Source organism: Poecilia reticulata, chromosome 7 (assembly GCF_904066995.2).
Source record: "Poecilia reticulata chromosome 7, P_reticulata-male-v2, whole genome shotgun sequence".
In the NCBI taxonomy this organism is placed as follows: Eukaryota; Metazoa; Chordata; class Actinopteri; order Cyprinodontiformes; family Poeciliidae; genus Poecilia; species Poecilia reticulata.
Window position 1 is genome coordinate 12,200,241 of NC_088836.1, and position 24,832 is coordinate 12,225,072.

Sequence of the window (24,832 nt, forward strand, 5' to 3'; positions counted from 1 at the left end):
GTCTAAATACAAACAATATATCTGCATCTACATGACTACATTCTCTTGAAAACCTGCTAAAATAAACTTTTTCTTTTAACTTTTTGTATTTAGTTTGTCACTCCACTATAGATTTCACTGCCTCTTTCTGTTAAACAAGCCCCCGCCCCATGTCTGCTCCTCTGTCTCACCATGGCGAGTTCAGCCTCCAGCTCCTTGATGCGGTTCTCCTTGAGGTCGAGCTGGGAGCGCAGCATGCCCGTGTGCTCCGTGGCCTCCTTGGTCTGCCGTCTCAGATCCCACTTCTCCCTCTCCAGGAGGTCTTTCTCCTTGGCCAGAGCCTTTACTGCATCCTCGCTCTCCTAGCAGACACACAGATCCTGATGGATTGGTTCACGTGTAAAGCCCTACTGCATGACTCGGATGTGGAAAAAAGCAACTAGAATCGTCTCGTCACTCTACACGTTTAACTGGTTTTATTAGGCAAAATGACAGCAACAAGAGTATCGCCGTTCATCTGCGCACACTAGCCTCAAATATTGGCAAACGGCGTAAGGGCTCACTGATTTAACTGTCAAAGCTTCACAGATGCAGATGATATCGATCATCTTTACCTACGAGGGGTTTTTATACAATGCCAAGCCAATGAGCACAACAACAAAAGTTCAAACATGTACGTTTGTCAGCCAAATGCGCCATGCGAGTCTATGAGCATCACATACTTTCCTGTGCTGCTCGTAGTTGCGTATGAAGTCCCGAAGCTGCTCCTCCCGGCTCTCTAGTGTGGCATAAAGCTGCTGCATCTGGTTCACCAGGTCGGCCTTCTCCGCCTTGAGACGTTTGCGGTCCGACTTCATGGCTGTGTTAAATAAAGAATGGAGAAAAAGAGAGAGAGAGAGAGAGAGAGATGGAGAGATGGAAAACGTGACTGTGGGTTGTGAGTGAACCCCGAAGATTTTTAGAAAGATTTTGTTTTTGGGCTGTTCACCATTAACATTTTATAAATGGTTACAAGGTGCTAATAATGTTTTTTTTTTTAAATCATTCATATTTATGGAGATGCTTTTATTGTGTTAGCCACTATCACCTGTTTACTACTGCCCTCATGTAAGGAACAGCTCCTAATGTCCACTGATAACTTAATTTTGATGAAGTTCAGTAAATGTGAAATACTTTCCCGGTCCTATAAGATCACACACCCCTGACACACAACCCCTGATTGGTTGTAAAATCCTGGAGCCTCATCTCTGAGGTTGAGTCCGGCCATCCGGTAGTACTTTGTACACGGCTCATATTTTGTGAGTCCAGGTGAGGGTCAGACAGTAGGCAGACTAGTAAAGTAAGAGTTTTGCTATTTATCTTCACTCTTTCTTCATCACAATGGACCAGAGCAACACCCACATCCATCTATTCATCTCTTGCTCCATCCTGCCATCCCTAGAGAACAACACAGCAAGACGCTTCAACTCCTCCGCAGAGAGAAAGTCCAACACGGTGGTCAAAAGGAAGCGGTCGGCATTTTCCTGGTAAGACCAGCAACATTAGAACTGACCAGGTTTATTAAATATCTGTAACAAGATTTTTTTGTACTTTTCGCTGTGTTGATTTTAAGTAGCTCACTACATTTTTCAGTCAGTTGGTTTTAGTTTGATAAAATTATATTTGTTTCTTTTCATTACGTGTGTACTTCTTTATTCCTGTTTTAATTATTTATGACGTCAGTCTTCCCACTCAGAATTCTGTAAACCACTTCTGGTTATATCTGTTAATCACACATTTCTGTGAATGTTGTTTTTTTCCATACGTTGCTGTTGTTTAGCTCATAATGTTTTTTTTTTCTTCTTCGTTGGTTTGTAATTTGTTTGTCTTTGCTTCCTGTTTCAGTCTTACATAAAGCACTTAGTGGTGCCCTCCTTGTGTAAGACAAGTGCTCCATAAATAAAGACTAATTGATTGATTGATAACAAAAATGTTCTTGAGCGTCTTCCTCAAATCCAGGGAAATAGCCTCTTTTATGAGAAAGTGTAGTTTACAAACTCCACCCTCTCTTTACCTGTAGTAGGAAGAACATGAAGCTCCTTCAGATATGAAATGTGTGTGAAAACCTAGCTCTGCTCCAACATGGCCGCACCTTGATAAAGAGGAGAATCGCACAAAAGCCCTTGTGTCAATCTGTCCTTCTGCTGCTGCCTTTGGAAGAGACTGGGACCTGCAATTCATCTCTCTCTCTGCCACACGCAGACTGTAATCCTCTGGCACCGCACCCACGCGTCGTCATAAAAAATTACAGCTCGCAGTGGTTATTCAGAGAAGTGCTAATTTTCTCAAAGACTACATCTCCTCTGTCTCTCCTCCACACCGCTCTCTGTTCCCGCTTTCTCTTGATCGGCCTCCTTGTGCACAGCTGTTTAGCCAGACTGTTAAAATGTATTTCCTGTCGGACGACAACCATATTTGGCCAATTTATAGCCTTTAGTGTAAGATTTGTATTTCATCTTCACTTGGACATCTGGTGGTGGGGTTTTAAATTTTATAACAGTACAAGTTTGTTTTTCCGTTTTAATGCTTACCTCTCTCTTATTATTCTCCAACAAGGCAGTTCTCTGTAAATAAATATATCAAAGGCTAAATATGAAACAGTACAGAGAAGTTCTGCTTTAGAAACATAATCACTTCAGCAAAGCGGAAGAGCCGTTGTTCCAAGCGGATTTCTTTCCTTCCAACCCTTTCATATCTCTCTCCAACACTCAGTTGAAATGGCGGAATCCAGCACTACGAACAGACCACACTAGCTGGCAAATGAAGACAAAAACCATCCCTCACTGACCAAGAGAAACAGGAAACCTCACAGCACCTGCCTCGGGGAAATGAAATGAAAGCTGTCTTTGGGACGAGCCAAAAACTCCGCCGCCGCTGCCGCTCCACATCCTGCACCTGTGACGGCTTGGCAGCGACGACGCTCCTCATGTTGGATGCAAGAAAGCACTCAGTGTGACTCTGTGAATGGATCCATTCACTGCAGCATATCAAACAACTATTAGATACCAATTAAAATCTGCCAATAAACACTTTTTGTGTGTGTGCGTGTGTGTGTGTGTGTGTGTGTGTATGTGTGTGTGCTCTGTTTGCCCCGGAGCTCAGTCCTGTTGAGTAACATTTATTAACAGGGGAGAGACGCGGAAGCTTTTGCACGTCTCTTCTCTCCGACAGTCATAATTATGACTAGCGTGCACGGCAGTCGGTCCAACTCTTTGAGAAATAACACCAAGTTACAGCTGAAGTTAATATGTCTGGATGTGGAAGAAGACGGCAACGTGAAAAGGAAGCAGAAAGAAAAGAGATGCGAGTCCGCTGACCCTTTTCTGCGTACAAAGGACAACCCCAGTTTGGTTTTGGTCAGCAGGCAAAATACTATGTTTGACAGAAAACTAACACTCTTGAGCCAGCTGAAGCATGGTGGTGGCAGCATTATGCTGTGGAGATGTTTTTCTTTCAGGAGGAACAGGGAAGCAGGTCAAAGAGGATGGGTGGAAGTAAATAATGTGTATTTTTTTGTGAGCAGAACATATCAATGTTTGTACATCTGGGTCCAACAGACAACACCTTACATTTATAAACAGAACTAGTATAATTTAACTCAATAACTTTAAGAGATTTAATCAGCCTCCTCGATGGAGCAGAATATTCAAGTTTCATGAAAATAAACACACAATAATCAGACTTTTTAAAAAAAAATATTATTATTTGGGATTCTTTCTCAAAAATGTCAACTCCTGCTTTTCTGCAAAACAGCATGCAAGTGCCGAAGCGGAAAACTGATCTGGCCTAAAAATAGTGGCGTTTACAGCTCTCGCAAAACAGCTCTCTCCAAAGTTTACCTGCTCCCATTATTCAGTGTTAACAAATACACTGAGCTGTATCATGCTCTCCTGACCCGCTCTCCGAAATCTGCATAAGTGGTTATCAGCTCGCCGCGCAGAGGCTCTTCTGCCACCAAATCCAAAGTGCTTTGCCGTATTTTAATGTGAGACTCTAGTGGTCTAGTGCTCTAAAAGCTTTTGTCCACCGTGCTTCTGCATGGTGCTTTCCTGCTGGAGGACTTAATAAATGAGCCAACTCATTAGCTACTGCACAGAAGAAGTGGCTTTGTCAGTCTGTGTTAGTTTTAAAACTTAGTTCAATCTGCGGTTTTCAACATTTTTATGTCTCCGTACACGTTGTGCTCGATAGTTTTAGTGAGTGTAATAAAATAAGACATATATTTGCAGTAGCTTTTAAAAGTATACAAACCCCTGCTAGAGGCCTCGGTAGATAAAACATTTTCCTCATGTCATATTTGTCCTGTAAAACTGAACTGCAAAATAAATCTGCCAGAAGGGAGATAAATAAAGCAGCTTCAAGAACCAGGTTGCATAAAGGTTGAGTAAAACATTCTCCATTGATGTTAAGGGAGATTTCAAACAGAAAAAGAATAGTAACGTCTGGCAACCAAACTTCTTAGTCCAGGTTTATGGAAATTGCCACATGTCACATGAAATTCCTGGTGGCTTCATCAGAGTTGCTTTCTCAGCACACTTCCTGAACAGTTTGTCACATCTTTTCTTCAATTTTAGAGAAATCTCCAGTTTCTCTCTGTTGTTCCATATCCCCTCCGATAATAATTGGTGACAGCCTGTACTGCACCATAGTGTATATATAATCCAGAGGATTATATATACACTTATATATACACTTCCTGACAGATAATTTTGCACAATGAGATCATTTGGGTCCTTTGAAAGTTCTCTGAGAACTGTAGATTTAGTTACATGAGGAAAATGATTAAACTGATCCACCCATCCATCCATCCATCCATCCATCCATCCATCCATCCATCCATCCATCCATCCATCCATCCATCCATCCATCCATCCATCCATCCATCCATCCATCCATCCATCCATCCATCCATCCATCCATCCATCCATCCATCCATCCATCCATCCATCCATCCATCCATCCATCCATCCATCCATCCATCCATCCATCCTTTTCCTTGCAGGACTGAGGTGTCCAGCAGTCATTGGACGAGAGGTGGGTTACACCCTGGCAGGACATTCTCTGACCTTTCTTTGGAAAACATAATTTGTTCAATATCTACATTTTCATTTGAATAAATAAATCACAAGTGACTTATTGAGACAAACAAATGATAATATAAAAGATAAAATGAAGTAGGACACATACATTGTCACATTCTTCCAATTTTCAATGAGCATCCATTACGTGGTTGCGTAATATTTGTATGAACCAAAAGGTGTTAAATGGTATTTAGTCTGAGAGAGAAAAAAAAAATCCATTTGATGAATGCTTATTTTATGAGGAAGCAAATCACCTCCTGTTTGCAGGTCTGCACCAACAGCAACGACATGATATCCGTTTCACATCCCACTCACTGCTTCAGCATGATTCAATGATGGGGTTCATTAGCATGTGTTTCCTATCTATTAGAGAGCAAATGAAACCAAATTTGAGCCATGATTTTAACAAAAAGATTTTCCTGCCATTCAGTTAAATGGCAGGAACTCACTTTACTTACTTGATGGACCATTAAAATGGTTCCCATATTAAACAAACAACAAAAAAAAGAACAATATTTTATTAAAGTGCATTATGTCTTAAATGAAATCATAGGGGCCACATTTATTGGCGCCTCTAAAAGTTAATAAAAATAGGTGCAACTGAACATTTTCTTTTATTCTACTGAGTGTTTTAATTGTTCAAAGTGTCTATGAAGCTCAATTTTGAATCCAAGACTCTGTTTTTACACACCAAGTGTAAATATGAAGGTCTATTTTTCTTAGCAAATCCTGAATATGATAAAGCCAAGAAAATATGCCATTCAAGTAAAAGGTAGTTACATGTTAATCTTCAAAAGCAATAGAAAAGCAGTAGAAAAGTTGAAATCAAATAAAACCATGACAAACATTTCCCTGACAGCATCCAGGTTTTACACGAAACTGAGGAAGTGAAGAGGGAAGAGAAGAGAACGGATGTAAATGCATCTCCAGTTGGTCAACAAATTAAGCTATGGGTAAAATATTTAAATAGATATCCAACATACACACTAAAATTGATTATATACTTTGTGGAAAAGCCTGTTTTTTTGTGACAACTTAATATGTCTCCTACATTTAGAATCGGTCATCACATGAATTGCTCAGGTGTGAGTTGGACCTGTTCTTCCACATAGACGCTTTCAGATCTGAAATGATCTGAAGTTCCTCTTAGTGAACTCTGACCTTCAGTTCCTTCCACAGACATTTAGCTGGACATGTGTCTTACTTTCGCTTTTAAGCTCTTTCTTGGAAACCACTTAAGGGTTTCGTGGCTGTGTATTTCACGACCACGCTCATCATTAATTCATCATCAGATTCTGATCTGATCATCAATAATGCCCTGGTAAATTTCTCCTTCCATTCTTCCTTCAGTTATATGTGAACTGTCAGTACTGTATGCCGTAAAGCATTCCACTCCATGATATTCCCACCCATAAGCTTTATTGTGTGTGTATCGATGTCCTAAGAGTCCAGCTTTGGCGTTAATCTGACGAGACTACATTCTCTCAGTGTCTCACTGGCTTGTAAAGATATTTTGTGGACAACTTTAAAAACAAGTTTCAACATGATTTTTCTTCAGCAGTGGGGTCTTGTTCAGAGACCATTGCCTTTGAATGCATTTTTGTTTTCATTGGATAATCTTTATCTGTAACTTCCAGGTCTGCGGCTCTTTGTGAGAGCTTCATGCCTCCAGTTTATGGTAAAATTATATTTGTTTGACTCCATATATGCATTCAATGCAGCTTTAACCAACGCCAATAGTATTTAGCAATTTTGTTGTTGCTGTTGTTTTAACAAATGTGAAACTCTGTGAAGTACTTTTATACATCTTCATATAAAATCGGCCGATACTGAAGACACTTTTGCAAATGCTAACAGAAGGCTGGTTTCCTGGCTTTGTGTGTCTTCTTGAGCATCCTTTTCTTCATCTAGACCACAATATTGGGCAAAAGTAGCACACAAAGAGTGTAAAATCAACAGTTTTTTGATTTTACATTTATAATGTAATATTTGTTAGCTATAAAATCAGTGGGTCTAAATCCTGTTGAAAACCTGTGAACCTGAATAAGTGGCTAGCTCGGACTCTGGAGAGAGGATATAGAAAAAAATCCTCCAGAGGATCTTTCTGGATCACTCAAAGTTCCCTCTCTCCGTATGCTTCCACTCTGTGAAATGTTTTAGGTGAAGAACTGAATTTGTCCCTGCTGGGAAAACGGGGTTATGTGAAGTAATTAAAGCACAGGTGCAGATAAAAGTGGCTGCAGAGATTTTGTAAAAAAAAAAAATAAAAATAAAACGTTATTTCTTAAGGTAAGATAGTTTAAAAAGTAGATTAGCTCAAAATAAAAACTTGATTTTTCCAAAAGTTTCATCTTGCGTGTATGATGCGGCACTATAAGAATTTTTATGTACTTTTAGCACATCTTTATCAAAGAAAATGTACATACAGCAGTGAAACGCAATTCTACCTGCACTTCAACACAGAGTCTTGTAATTATATGCTCAGGTGATCATACTAAATCACAAAGACAGTCATAAAATTTCCTTGGAAAATGAATGAGAATGCACTCCATACTGACAATACTCCATAAAACTTTGGTTCTAAAGAAAAGCAAGAGGCTTTGACTCAAACTTTAACGTAATTGTTTCTGGTGAGAACAAAAGAGAGAGAAGTCCATTGAATGTGGTTCGGGGTTTTAAATCTGCCCACTGAATATTGAAGTGGGAACCTTGTGGCAGCACAGAGATTTCACCTCCTCTCTTCCTCTGTGAAACCAACCTCATGCACCGGCTGAGGTTGATTAATTTCTGGTGTGATGATTGCAGGTGGCCTGACCTAACGAAGCTGCCTTTTCAACCCGACTTCTTTTCATGCGAAAAGAACAGACTCGACTGTTCGTAACAAAGAACACGCTCTAGTTTGAAGAAGAATGACGTCACAGACCACAAAGAGTCGTGAGGCTGTTGAAGATGTGAAGAAGAACAGTGTCAACTCAGAAATAATGATTTTTTTTTTATTTAACTGAAGCTGCATCAGAGCCCACATTAAATGCAGCATGCAAACACCCATGAGAAGATAACGGACTAAACAATCGTGGCAGAGTAATTAAGGATCCCTTTTCACATTTGCAACATTGGGACTCATTATTCAGTTAATAACTTGGAATACAAAGTTCTATAATCTGATATTACATTTATTCTAATGGTCAAGTTCCGTCATTGTCTTGTGTGACAAACTATCTGGTGGTGACTTTAATCTGCAAATGTTTCTTTTTCTGGTCCCGAATGCTCCATGCGTTGCCTAAAATTAAAGTTAGCAGGTTTTATTGAGGTGCTGAAGTTTAAAGCTAGCTATTATCAGTGTTAGTAGTGTTTCTAACATTAAGACAGACGGAGCAGGGAGACGCAAGAACCTGTTTAAAAAAGGAAACTGTATTTTTTAGATGTGGTTTAGGTCATAAAAGAGCTGGACTTTTAGTAGGTAACAAAAAGTATGAGTTTCTGTTTCATCTGTTTGACCTTTCGACCTTTGTCTGCCCTGTAACTGCAACTGTCGGCAGCCTTTTGAAAATCTCAGAGTCATGGTAATACACACGAAAAGCGCTGCTTTGTTATGCAAGCCGTACTAATGGTGCTACACACTAATGCAGCAAATCCAGCTTGAAATGTCAGCTCTGTAATCATTTTGTCTTTTTGGAAAACATCATGAAAACCCTGGCCTTTTCATTTGTTCTTTTGGATGTGCATTTATGATTATTTTTTAAATGCAAATAACAGTCTGGATGTGTGCAGTTTACTATGCCTTATAAACTGACTAGGCAGAACCTGGTATCTGAAAGTCAATGCTTATAAAACGTCTGCAGAGTTTTGAACGGCACATTATCTGAATGTTATTAATGTGCGTGTGGTTTTTGCAACAAATTTCAACATCGTCAGTCAAGTTGCTCTCTAGGGATTTTCAGACATTCTAATATGTTTCAGTAAAATGCTTGTAGTACATCTCAAAGCATACAGAAAATATCCTATCAATTCTTGCTTCTGTTTTGATTTACCGTCTGGATTTCGTTTTCTTTCTTTCTTTTTTTTTAACTAATGCTACATTTCAAAGTAAAGGTAAACAAACATGCAGTCACTTTCATTATTTTGGCTTAACAAGCCAGACTAAAATGGCTTACGCATTTGCGGAAACTCTGTGCGTCTCTGCGTTTAGGTGATTAAATATCTAGTGAGACGTGAGACTTGTAGTGAAGGACACATTTTGGAGTAAAGTGGCTCCAAACACAGCAAGAAGACAACACTTTGATGATATGTAGCTGTTTGCTACTTTCAATCATGCTCAAAATGATCGGGGCGAGATGGGGGGGTCAATTAGCTGAGGGGAAAGTAGATAATTAAAAGCACTAGAAAGGGCCAACTACGCTTTGAAATTTCATTAAAGGACTCTTTGATGAGGAAATCTTAATTGGAGTTGTGAAATTTTTTTTCACTTCAGGGTTCACAGATTGTCAGCGCTGCGTTGTTTCAACGTCACGTCGATTTTTACAGGCAAAATAACAAATGCTGCAGTTTAAAGATTTTACCAGTCCTCTGAATTGCAGCAATGCACCTCACCGGTCAACATCTGGTTTGCAATAGGAAGCATCATTAGCACTTCAAACGACGCAGGTTTTGGCAGAATAGAAGACAAACGGAGGGATAGAGGAGAGAAATGGGGGGGAAAAATGCAGCAATAGTGTGGAAAAATAAATAAAGAAAAACTCCTGTTCTTCCTTGTATTCTGGTTTTTGTTTTTATAGTGGGCCAGAAATGCGTGTAATTGAGCTGCAAGCCATCTGAACTGAGTTAGGAATAAAGCTGCTGTGAACCTTTTCCAAGGTAAACAGGTATCATCCCAGGAAACAGAGATCATAAAGGATACATTACTGCATGAAACACAGATACACTCAGCACCAACAACCCTGCACCCACAAGCAAAAGAGAATTTAGAGAGAGGCCAATTAACTTAACATCCATATTTGTGGACTATGGGAGGAAGATGGGGTAGCAGATTGAGAACCCACACATGCGAGGGCGAAAAAAAAAAAAAAAAAAAGCACACTCAATGCAGAAAAATCCGGATCCGAATTCAATCGCAAAGAGTTTGATCCAGTGCAACACCACTAGCAACTACTCCACTGTGCAGTTTATATTACTAATCATGGAAATGCAATAAATCTTCATGTCCAACAATAACACTCCTAATATCCGTCAGTCTGATTTTCAAACTCACCTTTGTGATTTAAGCCTGAGGCTTTTTTTTTTTTACTGCCAAACAGTGAAACAAAGGAAATTTGTTACAGTAAAGGCTTGAAGCTGCTCCAACAAATTGCCTCTTTGGTTTTTAAAGTGGACTGGATTCGAATAAGAGTGGATAATTTCTTTTGACATTCACGAAGAGCCATTTTTACAATCCCTGTCACTTAATGCAGCAATTTGACAGATACGTAGAAGAGAACAGAGTGAGAGTTAAGCTGCTGTGCCGCACGCTGTTCCATCACCGTTCACGCCACGCAATTCACAGTGTACTTAATGCAACTCTGAGTAATGCAAGAGTCATTACTTTTGTTTGTCTTTGGGGCTCACTTGTGGATTTATTCACTATTGCTTTTGTGCTTTCTCCATAACTGTGACGCTGCTTTTCATAACTGTGACAAACTTCAGACGTGAGAAGAGGAATACCGTGAAGATCATTTCATAGCTTTTGCTGCCTGCTTCCCATCTCATAAAGTCACTCCTATCCAAAAGAAAACTTAAAAGTTAAACCCTGTATATTTCTGCATTGTAAAATACACAGACTTCATTGTATTGTATGAGGATTTAATCAGCTAGATCAATACAAAGTAGCAAATAAAAATGAAAAGAAAACGGACATTGTTTTTTTTTTGTTTTTTTTTTTACAAACAAAAGCTAAAATTTCTGGTGTGCATTCTTATTCAAGCCCCTTATTTAATCTTTTCTAGAATCACCTTAAGCTGCAGCTTAAGCTGTTTGCCTTTTGGGGAATATTTTTACCCTAAAAGGCTCATAGCACCCTGCACATTAGCTAAAGTTTTTCACTTTAGAGCACCTTTTTTCAAATGTCTGCTTTGCTTCTTACATGGCTTGTGACAAACCAAAGAAGGTAAAGGGAATCAGAAACCTCCAGCATCAGACAAATGTCAAATAAATAAATATATAAGTATATAAATTCCTACTCTTATCAGTAAAATAACCCAAACTGGTGATGTTTGGTGGGTAGACGATCTTTCATTGCACAGAGCACAGCGATCCTGACAGTTAAATGATTTTGCTTTCTTATAGATCCCAGAGTTGTGGCGTGTACATAAAAATACTTTTGGAATCCATTTATTTGTCCACCTGAGCTGTCAATCTCAGCAGCTCACCTAAAGTTACCATGGCATCTAGGTAGCCTTTCTGACAGGCCAAACCAGAGCACCATCACTTTTGGAGCTTAGAGTTAATTCTATGTCTTGCTGATCTACCATTTATGCCAGAATCTTTAGTTTCAGGGTGAAGGCCTGAACGCTGCTTTGGAAAATGTTCAAAGCTTGGGATAAAATTTAAACTCAGCTGTTAGTTTACTAATCTCCAGTAAGCTTTGAGGCCTTCACTGAGCAGCTATGTCTATACTGGGATTAAATTACACATGGAGAACATTTATTAATCAAGGATTTCTGAAGGCAATGAATTTTATTAAGAGAAATAAAAGAGTCAGAAGGCCTAAACTCAAAACACCAACCACGTTTTTAGATTCTTAATTGTAAAGAACACTGTAAATATAACAATTATTCTTATTATTCCACTTCACAGACTTTATATTGTTATAAATGTTTGTCACAAAAAAAAAAATCGCCATAAAATATATTTAAGTTTGTGGCAAATCATTGGAGAGCTCAAGAGCAAAAAGCAGAACCAAAAAAGGCAGAAAGAAATTGGAACTATGCCTAAATTTTCAACGTACGAGTCAAAAAAAAAAAAAAAAAAATCAATGGCCAAAAGCTGTTGCTGCTTTATAGCTGCCTTAAAAGCAGTGTCTTTAAAGTATGCAACAATAAAAACTCACAATTAATGAAGATTTAGAAAGACTGAAACATGAGCTGCGATGCAGCTCCTCCTGTTCCCGGCCAGTTCAGGAGAAAAAAGGGGAATATAACTAAACGTATCTTCCTAAATCCAAATGTGTGTTTTTGCATGAGTCACATTCTAATCAATGTTCAGCTTTGTTCAGCTTAAGTATCAGCTTATTGTCTACGCCTCCAATAAAATCTCTTTCAAGCCAAACGAGTACACAAGAAAACTTTTGTGACGCGGACATTTTCTCTTTTAAGCTCACGCCCTTTCAATTTAACCCCGATAGAACCAACCTTTAACATCTCGACAACCAATTTCCTTTTGTTCTCTCTCATCCCTCTTTTAATTGCACAACAGATCCACTAAGCTTAACATTCCTTGACCTTGTAAGTCAACCAAAGACCCCTTTTATCAAGCTTTTATTAGTGGTTGATTACTGTCACAGCCTGCAGGGGCTGGCAAGCTTTGGCCTTCATTAAAAGGTCTGAGTCACGCAAATGAGGGTACGAGGACTGCCAGAAGTCTGCTGAGATATTTAACCATCAAAGTGGGAGCGATACATATTTATCTAATGCGTGTTCTGTCCTGCTCTCCATCCAGCCCTTTGTGTTTATAGTTCAGATCCACCAGTTTTGCTGGTGTCGAGCGAAAATGTCGCAGCAACAAATTCTCCTGACAGCAGGTCGTGTTTTTCTTGCGCGATCCAAAACGATAGCGTCGCTCTCCGCCTCGTTTCACGGGTGATATTTTCTTTGAAAAGAATGATTCATTGTCGTTCTGATGACATCTATGCTTGATGCCCCGCAATCCACCGAGCAGCGCCTGGCAGAAACTCATTTATTTTTCTTTTTTTTTTTTGCAGTTTTGTGAATATATTCCCACTTGGAAAAATTCCCTAAAACTGTGACAGAACCAGCCTGTCATGGCTGACGCCAACAGAGAAAAATCACGAGCCGTGGAGTGGTTTTCTGACGAGCTCCGAGGTGAATTGTGACTTTGATTATTCAGTATTTGAAGGCCATGTGTGACCTCGAAGTCACAGTTCATAATTGAGCTGATTGGTATTTTGTGCTGCAGGTTTACAATCACTAATTTTAAGCCCTGAATCCATCAGTAATGATTGAATCCTATCAGTGTGTGGTGTCATATTTACAGTAGCCAAACGTTCAGCTCAGAGGTCTACGCAAACTCTCACATAGACATTACTTGTTAATTTCACTCGTTTTAACCACATGGACAAAATAAAGAAAAGTTTTACGGTCAGACGAATTTGGTCACAATAAGCTGTCAAATAAAAAGAACACCGCACCAACGCCAGGCAACCTGCTCATTTTAGTAATATCTATAATTTCTAATTAGAATAATAGAAATGATAAATGCATATAAAACTCTGAATGTTCATATAGAGCTGAAAAGGAGGAAAGTGAATGAAGAAGTAAAAAGTAAAAGAACTGGTACGTTCTCCCACGGTCATATGCCACAGAACTATCTGTCCAGCAGATCGCATGCTAATGGCTCATAATGCAGTTAATGGACTCCATGACGCATGTTTGTTGCAAACACTGCGGTCAATATCACGGTGCTGGGAAATAAAGCGGCAGAAGTGAAACTGCAAAAGTGGGCAGGTGGTAAATCAAAGCAGGACGACTAAACGGTTAAAGTGAAAACTGCTGCTGCTTTAAATGAAACAGGTAGATACATAAAGGTCTGAATATTTTATGAGACAAGTAATGGATTAGATATATGATATGGGAAAACATGTAGCTTGGTCAGCCTTTTTATTTTTTTTTAATCGATACCTTAAACTTTAAAGTTACGCTCAAAGAATTCCAAAAATCTTCTTAACTAATAATCAAATGACGGTTTCCAAATAAATGTAAGGCGCTTCAATTTTTATTTTCACATTTTGACATGTTAAAATCCATCCATCCATCCATTTTCTTGCACCCTTTTTCCCTCAGTGGGGTCGGGAGGGGTGCTGGTGCCCATCTCCAGCCGACGTTTCGGGCGAGAGGCGGGGTACACCCTGGACAGGTCACCAGTCTGTTGCAGGGCAACACAGAGACACACAGGACAAACAACCATGCACACACACACTCACGCCTAGGGGCAATTTGGAGAGGCCAATTAACCTGACAGTTATGTTTTTGGACTGTGGGAGGAAACCGGAGTACCTGGAGAAAACCCACGCATACACAAGGAGAACATGCAAACTCCAAGCAGAAAGACTCCAGGCTATGAATTGAACCCAGAACCTTCTTGCTACAAGGCAACAGCTCTACCAACTGCGCCACTGTGCAGCCCGCTATGTTAAAATCACAAACTTCAATTTATTTGACTGGGTTTTATTTGGACAAGCCAACATGGAGTGGTGGAAAGAAAATAATGCAACCTTTTCAAATCTTCCTGCAAATGATCAACTACGATTCGGTCTGTACTTTGACTGGGCCATTCCAATACATGAACATGTCATCATCCAAAACATGTTATTGCCATTGGTTCTCTGTATGCGGTCATTTTTCTGCATTAATATAAAGTTCCAAGTATTTTGCAGTTTGTTTTTTTGTTCTAATAAAGACCGTTGCTGCTTCAACGCGCAGCTCATGGTTTCCTGTCTGGACCTCTTACCTTGTAAAGCCTCCTTGGCCCGATCCAGCTCCTCTTCCTTCTGGGCCAGCTGCACTCGCAGCTCCGTGGCGGACAGGACGTCAGCCGAGCAGCCTCCCTGGGTCTCCTCCAGGTCCTTGCTCAACATGTCCTTCATCTGCCGCAGCAGGTGCACCTCCTCCTGGAGCTGGGCCACCTCTTCGCGCAGCAGGACTAGAATGTAAAGAGAGAGGAGGAGAGCTTTCAGAGAGTTGAATGAAAACCCGCTGACCTCCTTTTTATTTTTTATTTTTAAAGCCAAAGTAAAAAAAAATAAAATAAAATCAAGTAGATAGAGAGGGGGTTCTCACTAATCCAGTCTTGTTCAGGTTCACTCAAACGTTTTCTGAACTGTTCTTACTGAAACGCAAATGACTTGGAGCTCAGGAAGTCACAAGTTTTATTTTGATTGAGATAAGTGCCACACTAAATCCCATATTATCAATAATAGTAATCATGGAATAACTCACACTCACAGAATAACTAATGAGTGGAATAACTTTATTTTGTTATTTTTGAAGCTGCCTGGTGAAACTACTCTGTGACAGGAATTGGAAGTAGCAGCATTCATTCGATATTCACCAAACGCTTCAAAGTGCTTAACACCGCAAACAACAAAATGAAAAACAGAAAGTGGTGGTGGAAGCTGGTTCTTCCCTTCATAAACACGAGTCGCCAAAAAATGTTAAAGTGCTCTTTTCTACATCTCATGTTTCTCACACAGCCATGACAGAGTAATGGCAAGGTTTTCTCCAGCACATCAGCCTTTATCTAAAAAATTTATCTCTTTTTGCTCAACAAATGTGCTTGCATAGATGAGGGCATACAGAGAGTGATTTAGAAAAAAAAAGACGGGTGGACTCATTCTGCTCGATTTTATGCACCCTGAGGGCCAAGGGGTAAGATGGGAACGGGGGAAAACCGCTCAGCCCCGTCCTGCAAAGCTCCGTTATCGAGTGCTTTGCATAAATTCCACTTCACTGTAAAATCCTGCATCCCAACTCCAGTATTTCTGTATGAACACAGTGTGGATGGGAAGAAAAGTTGAAGAAAGTCTCCACAGAAAATATTGTTTTTTAAATGTGCTGGGAGTCAAGAGTATGAATTTATTTTTTGATTTGTTAAATACTATAACAGCGATAGATCACTCCTCGCTCCTCTTGCTCTTATGTTTTCTTAAATCTTGAGCATGTTTTTATTTGTCTCTAGAAAGAGTGTATAGAACAGATCTATACATTGATTTTTTTTTTTTTGATTGATCATGATGTGAACATTACTAAAACTTGATTATCTTAACGTTCAGTTGTGACCAAATTTTGAGTAACGGCAAAGACAAAACAATGTTGCTTGTCGAGCCTGATGACTATAAGCTTCGCACATGTGGTTCTCACTCACGGTCCAAAATAAAAACCATAAAGACAGTGGGTAATTGTTTATTTCTAAAAAATTTTCAACCTTCATACTAAGGATTTTAATTCACACTCAAAAATTCAGAGAAATAATAATTTTATGTAAGCAAAATATGAATAGGCACAGGAAATATGTATTCTTCCCACAATGCATTGTAAGACCCGTCTCTGCCTGTTTGTGAGACTACCATAGCAACGGGGCCTCTCTCTGGGCCCCGTTGCTATGGTAATTAATTATCTGCACCTGGGCTGGCTCTCTCTGTCAGACAGGATGCTGCTGATGCTGATCTATTCTTGTGAGACACCCAGCGTCGGTCTCAAGGACCCTGACAAAAAACCATAAGCTCTAGCAACATTTTGAAAACATTTTACGGGAGCAGGCATGTGTTTCTATGTCATAACAGACTTTTAGACCAATAGGCCAATATTTGTGCCTGTGAGGGGGAGTTAAAAAGAGTTTTGGAGTCAGACCTCCCTCCACTGTGCTGTGTGTGTTTCAGAGAGAAAGATGACTGATTCTGTGAGACACTCAGGCTCGATTTTTGCTCGTTTTTATCAATTTATGTCGTCATTTTAACTCAGAATCCCACTAAAAGTAATAACTCCCTTCTCTGGATCAAGCTGAACATTTTGATACCACTTTTGTGGGGGTGCACGCAGCGGTTTGGGCCGCATTAACGGTGACGTAAGAAAAATAAATAAATAAATTGACATTCTATTAGGCGTAGAACAATAGGTTCCTGCCATGCATTGCATAGCAGGCCCCAATTAGAAGAAGGTTGGAAGAGAAAAAGAAACACTTGTTAGTGAAGTGTCATTAGAAGGAGGTATAATTAATGAGCATGATTAGCAACTCCATTAGCATAACCCTTACTGGACACCAGAACAGTTGTCCCATTTGGAAATAATTGGTTGTGGGGTAAAGCTCAGGTGGTTTAAAACCTAAAAATACTCACATACCCAATTTTTTTTCCCATTCATTAGCCTTCTTTTAATTTTTTTACATTTTCATTACTTTTATATATTGTCCAAAGGCAGCAATACCAAAGGTGATAAATGGGGACACTGAAAAAGAGCTTGCAGTTTGTCTCGGTGGCTTCGGCGCATTTCTCAAATCACCAAACGGTACCGGTAGGTCTCAAAAATGTCAAAACAGTCGGTTTTGACATTTGCAAAACAGTAGGTACATTTTCCAAATGTTTGTATGCAATTCATACAAACAACAAAACACCATGGATCAACGGATTTCTCAAAATCCCTAGTTCATCTCTGAAAAGTAAAAATTTGTATCAGTGAACATGTCAAATTGTTTTGTAATGTTATCAATGTTCAGGGTACATGTGAGGGTTGTTGTTCAGTAATTTCTTGAAAACATTTTGGTGGCAAGTGTTGTAAATTGTAATGACCACAAAATGAACAACTTTCAAGCATGAAATTTATATATCTGTAAATGTTTGGGAAATATAATTTATAGACAATTATACAAAAACACCGCAACTGATCCAACTTTTTTTTTGTTGTTTGAATCAGTTTCAATGTACAAAATGAATCTAACTGAGACCAGATGTTTACATAAACCAAAGAGACACAGTATTTTGAATCAGACTAAGCTTTTCCTGTTTTGTATAAGTAAGAATGACCAAAAATCTTTCTTTTGCTTCCTATTCCGTTAAATACTAAGAATTTGTAGCAGATAGACAGACAGACCGCATTTCTATTAGGGAGGTTTTATTTATTTTTCAAATCAAAATACATTTTATGATAGCATGATTTTTTCAGTACCTGTCGATAACACCTGTAAATAAAACAAGAGTGGCACATAATCAATTTTATACCTGAAAAGAGTTCTCTACCAGCCAGCTGTAGCAAAATGAACCAATCTACAGGAAGCATTGAGAGAGATTTTTTTTTCCCATATGGCCCATTTTGCAGGACATTTTGGCTCAGCACTCATCTTAATTTAATAAATTCACCCGTCTTATTTGGCCTAAAGCTTTGTGGAAGCAACACAAAATGGAGGCGTCTCCAAAAAGAAGAGATAACTTTATGGGGGACAGCATTAACAGGAAAATATGAATAAAATTCATATCTGAGAGAGTAATTTGGATGCACTGTCTTGCTTGTGCACTTTTTCACTACCACTCCTGATAAATACTTATGAGAAGTTTAGAGATATTTAGTTTATTCATAAAAAAATACTAATAGCATCACAACTGACATTTTTTCAGAGGAGCTTCCGATTCCAATATTTTTAATGACTGCATTTTTTTTCCTGATTTAAAAACATCAACTAACTGGATGTAAAACAGAGATACATTTGTTTGAGCGTTTGTTCGTGTTTAAAATGATTCTCATCTGCACTCCAACTCATATAAATGGAGCATTCATTGTAAATTCATTTAACTGGTTCCATGTTTATTATCACTTTGTTTGCATCATCAGGTGAAACTCATATGTGACATTGATCGACAGACACGTCTTCCTATTACTCTCTCAGAACATTTTCGGTCCGCCTGGTTCGGAGTGAATTTTTCAGATGAAATCCCAGATGTCTCTTCAAAGAAGGAACTTCTGATGTACCAGCTTGCGATTCTTTGGCCCCAGTCAGTTCTGCTGGCCCCTCCGGACAGTTTAGGGTTATGATTATTACCAGATATGATTCGACATTAATCAGGCGGCACTCAAAAGAAGTGAATGTGTCGCCCGGAGGTTTTTACATTCTCATTCAGTGCCTTTCCCGATTATAATCAGGCATGCAGTGACTCAATGCTGTCGGGATTCTGAGTAGCACAAGTATGCAGTCCACTGCTGCAGCGAAAGCTTGCCAAATTCTTACAGTGTATTACAGACAAGACTGTCAACATCCGAGCCCCGCTGTGCAAGATCACCTGTCTGAATAAGCAACAACAGGAAACGGTTGATGTGTGATGAGGGATCACACCGTTGGCTTCTGCAGACCTTCATTTAATTCAATCAATTATATCTTTTATTTATTTGTGATAAATAAAAGTACAATGACCTAGAAAAAAAAGAATACGTTTAAAAAAGAAAACAACAATTCTAGCAAGGACTCATACAAACAGTAAAATGAAATGCTATTAAAACACAAACACATTTTATCGTATTATGCATCTTTCATTTTAGCTGCGCTCAAAGGCCAGCATAACCTTTTTGCTACTAATTATTTTTCCTTCCTATACAAATAAACACAAACCACTAAACTTGCGTGAACAGATGTTTCTGTGAGCACAAACAAAGTGAGTCTGGCGAAACGAGGTTGTCTTTTAGTTTCAGATGGCGTGAGCCTGTCGCCAACACCAAGTCTCTAGATAAAGACCTTGGTGGAGGTCAAATGCTGCTTTTATAGATGAACCTTCAACACCATCTGTTGCCTACTTGCTCAGTAAGACATCTTTTTTTTTTCTCTCCATTTAAACAGTCGCCTCTTTCTGTTCTGAGAGGACTCAGTCGCAGCAAAACAACTTTCAAAACATGCCAAAAAATGCAGGAAGGTCGACATCAACACCTTAAACTGAAACTTTTCACTGGAGATCCAAGGATAATGTCAGACGTGAACTAGCTGAGGGTTCAGTGGCGATATAAACGACACTGTTTTTAGTAATTTTGGGTTTCTTTTCCTGGTTTTAAGTCCACTGTCAGATTTCAAAAACGTAAAGCTTTTCCTTTAGACAAGAATGAACTTGAAGACATAACAATAAAATCATGTTCATGCACAATGAAATATCCCTATGTTTTTCCAGATAAATAAAAAAGATCCATCTTTTTTAAATATCAGTGTTGATTAAATAACACGAACATGCAGAAATCGTGTTTTATTTTGGATCTACGCACACAAACAAAAATGGCAGTTTTTCTTTTTTTAAATACTAAAACGTGTACGTTCTCCTTACAATTTATTTCTGCACTCCTTGACATTTATTATGATGAGCACTGAGAGAGATTAGACCGAATCGTTTGAGGAATATTTATAAAATGATCCTTGAATTATGTACATTTCGTGATTTCTCTCCCAGTCCCATTCTTCTCCAATCCCCTAAACCGACTCCGGTTAATAAGATTCACTGAAATCGTAAATAAAACCTTCTTCCTCGGCCACATATCTAAACGGCCGCTCTGAGTGTGTGCATTTGCATAATAGCAGCCATAAATCAGCTGACATGCAATTGGGAGCGGTGAATTATGAATCTGATCAGTGTCGCTTCCTATTTGCGTGATTTAAGCAAAATGGCTAAAACTGTCCCTCTAAATAATCCTGCATCTGTTATGTGACAGTTTTGGGATGGAGGGAAATTGTAGGAATACTGCTCAAAAAAAAAAAAAAAATCAGCACTTCTTGAGGGACACAAAACTCATCCTTCTTTCTTCATGATGAGAAGTAATGGTGTGATAAAAATGTGATACAAAATGAGAAAAGATCAGATCAAAATTTAAATTGACAATTAACATTTTTTTTGATGACCAAAGGTTTCCCAGGAAAACTCCAAACTTATGTTGGGTGCCTTTCCTCAGGTTCCTGCAGTGTGTCATGTTGAGGTGCTTTCTCTATCCGTCTCTGTCTTTATGTCACCCAGTCCCCCACAAACTTCCGACTTACGCCGTCTCCTCCATCCAGAGGTTCCTCCTCTCCCACATGTAAGAAAAAGTAGCGGGACTCGGAAACGAAAGTCGCAAAAAAAAAAAAAAAAGAAGGGTCCGGCAATCTGTCAGAGATTTCACTGGCCATGAGGCAGCTGAAATTGGACTTGGCTGCAACAGCTGTGGAGGTGGAAAATTGATGGAGAACGACAGTAAGTGTCTAGAGGGGGATCATTTTTAGATTGCTTTTCAGTCTTTTGAGAGGGTGGGAGGGAAAGACAGGATGGAGTTCAATTTTTTTCTTCTTTTTGCTTGCTACCGGTGACAAAATCAATTAACACCCTTATTGTTTCCGCAGAATTCTTATGCAGCCAACTTGTAGAGGGACGCACGGGCACACACACACACACACACACACCCACACACACACACACACACACACACACACACACACACACACACACACACCCACACACACACACACCTGCGCGCACACATGCACACACACATCCACAGACCTGTTAACAGCCAGTAGGCTCCTGCAACTGGAGGTATTTGTTCAGCCTGGCTGCAGACTCCTTAGCTTTATAGCAAGTGCTCTTTTTGAATGAAGTATTTTTTTTTCTTTCCTGATACATTCATAATCTTGTGGATGCACTGCTGCCATTGCTGTGGAACAAAATAAAGTTGGAAATTTAAAAGAGAAGCACCTTGTTGGAAGGTTGGATCCTATCAGGAAGGATCCAAGATTTCCTAATTTTGTAAATACTAGAGAACAAACAACATTACGAAGACCAGGAATCACATGACTTCGATCTGCTAAAGGAGTATTGTTCAATCACCAATATAAATAGCACAGCTGTTCAGCTAAACTGGGCAAGGAAAGCAATAATCAGAGAAGGGCCATAGCATAGTGTAAGATGTGAGAAAATCAGAAAACAAGAAAAAGAAAAAAAAACACAGAAAAAGGAGGCTGAAATGAAGGAGGCTGTTCACATAAGCTCTCCATACTCAGTGGCAGCATTATGAAGTGGAAGAGAGGGAAAGCTGTTAGAGTTGATCAATAGTTGGACGGAGCTAAATGCAGTTCAAAGCTTGAAGAAAACCAGTGGAAGTGGGTCAAAATCAAAATTTGTGGAGGAATCATGACATAATCTTGACAAGTCCAAGGGATTTGAAGACATCAGCGAGGCACTTCAAATTTGCTTCAGAAATATGTGCTGAAGTTTGTTTTAATTCATAACGTCTAGAAGTTGTCTCGGACACATTTCCTTTCCAGAAGAACGAGGAAGCGTTCGGCCCGAACGGAGCATGCATTGTACCAAAGTGAGGCAGCACAAAAAGTACAACCCAGTTCAGGAATGTGTGAATTAAGAACGGTGGGGGATGTAGGAGCCGCTGGGGTCAAGAATGCGGGCAGCAAGTGCTTTCATGATGGGAGGCAACAACTCACATCCTCTCATTTGTTTTGGACTCTGCGACCGAGTCCCATCCCTGCTGAAATAGCCATTTTCCAAAGCATTGTCTGAAATCTATTCAGAGACACAATGCGTGCCACACGGGTTAATGGCTTAACCTCTCCAGGAACCCTTTGAGTGGACTTGAAATAAACAGTTATCGATTTTAAAACACACCTTATGTGATTGGGAATGGGGAGGGGGGAATCCAAGTAGAACTAGGAATCAGGGAGTTTATGGAGTTCTACTAACCTTTGCACTTTCCTACTAAGTGAACTGTGTGCAGTTATCGTACGGATCAATTTTTATGCAGATTCGATTAAAACCATTGCGGTCTAAGCTTATTTCATGCAACCAAAAGGGCTCCGTTTTGTGCAGTCGGACCTTAGTAGAGTAAACATGTTCCTGTGCAGGCTGCGGATACATTTCTGTGTTGGCATCAGACCAGTTGGTGCCTTTGCCTCATTGTTTATTTCTCGGGCTCCATGTTGCATGAAGTAACAGAGCTCTTTCCCACCTGTCGCCGCACAACGCCGGTCAGGTGGGTTAATGTTACTATCGCTACACTGGAAAAACAGCCGAGTTTATTCAGGTCTCATGCAGCGACATGAAAGTCATGTTTACTGAACATATTATGGTACTTATAGTAAATTTGAATGGGCTTTATTATTATTATTATTATTTTTTTTTTTAAATTATTTTTAATATTTCTATACATTCAAAAGAAGGAAGAACTACTAACTCACTAAATGAGCTCGACTCGCAAAATCCAGGAGAAAAAGAAAATACTGTAAGTTGTAGTTTTTCTGTAGGTTTGAGTTTTGCGAAGCAAAGTAAATTTTATTTTATTTTTTTTCCTGATGCCGTGGCTTTTGACAACTGCAAGGTAATAAGTTACATTCTGCAGACTGAGTGCTGGACTCTGCAAAAATATGAAAATAAGACTCAGTGCGTTCACTGTTAATATAGAGCTTCAGCAAGTTTCACATAAAAGCTACTGTTTCACAAAGGAGGCAAAGGTGACCTGCATATTTTTTATTTTTTACACGATGCTTTTAATGCCACATCTAATTATGCACACGTCAGCCAGAGTAAAACAGCCAAATGTGCTTCAAATACTCTTTCATCTCAAATGAGATAGCCAGTCAATAATAATAAAGCAGAGTCTCCCTCTTCCTGCGTCACACAAACTAATTTTTAGGAGCTATTGACAGCAAATTCATCAGCGGCAGATGACAGATGTAATGCCTAAGCTCTGACTGATGAAGCAGCCTCTAGCCTCAGCCTGATCTGACAGTGCATTGCTTTGGATTAGCCAGTCAATCCTCATGAGCAGAACAATCTCAGTTCGTCGCCTCAGGAGATGGCGAGGTCATGGTTGATGAGCAGCGAGGAAAAAAAGGAAAAGAAAATATTTCGCCTTCGGGCACTCCATCATAGAAATCAGACTAATATTATGCATTAACGGAGGAAGTGATGAGGACAGATTGGTATTCCTGAGAACACAAAAGAAGGGATGGATTGTGATTTATTGATGAAAGGAACAGTAATGAGGGCAAACCTCTGTGGCGTTTACCCCCAAATAAACTCATGATTGCTCTGAAGTTCGGAGACTGCAAATATGGAAGTGTGGATGTGCGACGTTGGTTACTCAAATAAATCAAGAGACACGGCAAAATAAAACAATCTGGTGATTGGTACCAAGAGCTACAAAGTCACATTGACAACAACTGTGTTTTCTATGAGATGTTAAGCGATTTCCAAATTCCTTCAGACAGCGAGACTTTCAGCATCTTAACTGAGTAGAGCGAAGTTATGCCGTTTTCTCCGTTCAACCTTTCGACCTCTATAACGGATCATGATGAATCTGGAAATGTTCAGTAGAGATTTCAGTGTAGAGCTAAGAGTCTACATTCTCCTGGAAGCACACAGAAAGACAGCAGTTCAAACCACACTAATTACTTATATTACACACTTCCATCTATTTTAAAGGTGAATATCATCATCATTATGTCTATGTTTTAAGCAGCAGGGGAAAAAAAAAACACGCAAATGTGAAATTAGAAAGAAGTCTACAGATTCTGATCATGGCGTACGTGGAACGCCAAAACCAAGCAGCTGGAATACTGTGCAGAGACGTCAGTGTGAAATACAAACCGGGTGACCCAAGGTCAAACTGGAAATGACGGAGCTGAGAACTTGACGGATTTCAGATTCAAAAGGACAGAATAGTTACGACTAACCAACCGGACGTTGTAATCATTGATAAGCCGCAGCAGAAAGCCGTTGTAATCGATGCGGCCATCCTCAATGACGGAAACATCAGGAAAAAGGAACAAGAGACACTGGAGAAATACCAAGGGCTCAGGGAAGAGCTGGACAACACCTGGCAGGTGAAGGCATCTGTGGTCATCGGAGTCCTTGTGACAGTGACCTCCCACACTGGAAAAGTGGCTCAAAAAGATCATCCAACATGTCAGTTCAGCAGGGTGCGGTTTTAAGAATAAATACTGTGAGGAACCCTCAAGTTCCCAGG

The 24,832-nt window shown here is 39.5% G+C and overlaps 1 protein-coding gene across 5 annotated transcripts in view; it reads right to left on the minus strand.

Moving 5' to 3' along the window:
* LOC103467993 (kazrin) overlaps positions 1-24,832 on the minus strand; it is a 168,293-nt gene that overhangs the window by 14,327 nt on the left and 129,134 nt on the right. For all 5 annotated transcript variants that reach the window (XR_014088174.1, XR_014088173.1, XM_017305778.2 and 2 more), the window contains exons 5-7: positions 14,817-15,008; positions 702-838; positions 171-341 (exon numbers count right to left, since the gene is read on the minus strand). Coding sequence is in view for 3 of the 5 variants with exons in the window: in XM_017305778.2 (XP_017161267.1) it covers positions 171-341; positions 702-838; positions 14,817-15,008 (500 nt within the window). In the remaining 2 variants the exon portion in view is untranslated. The remainder of the gene's footprint in view (positions 1-170; positions 342-701; positions 839-14,816; positions 15,009-24,832) is intronic.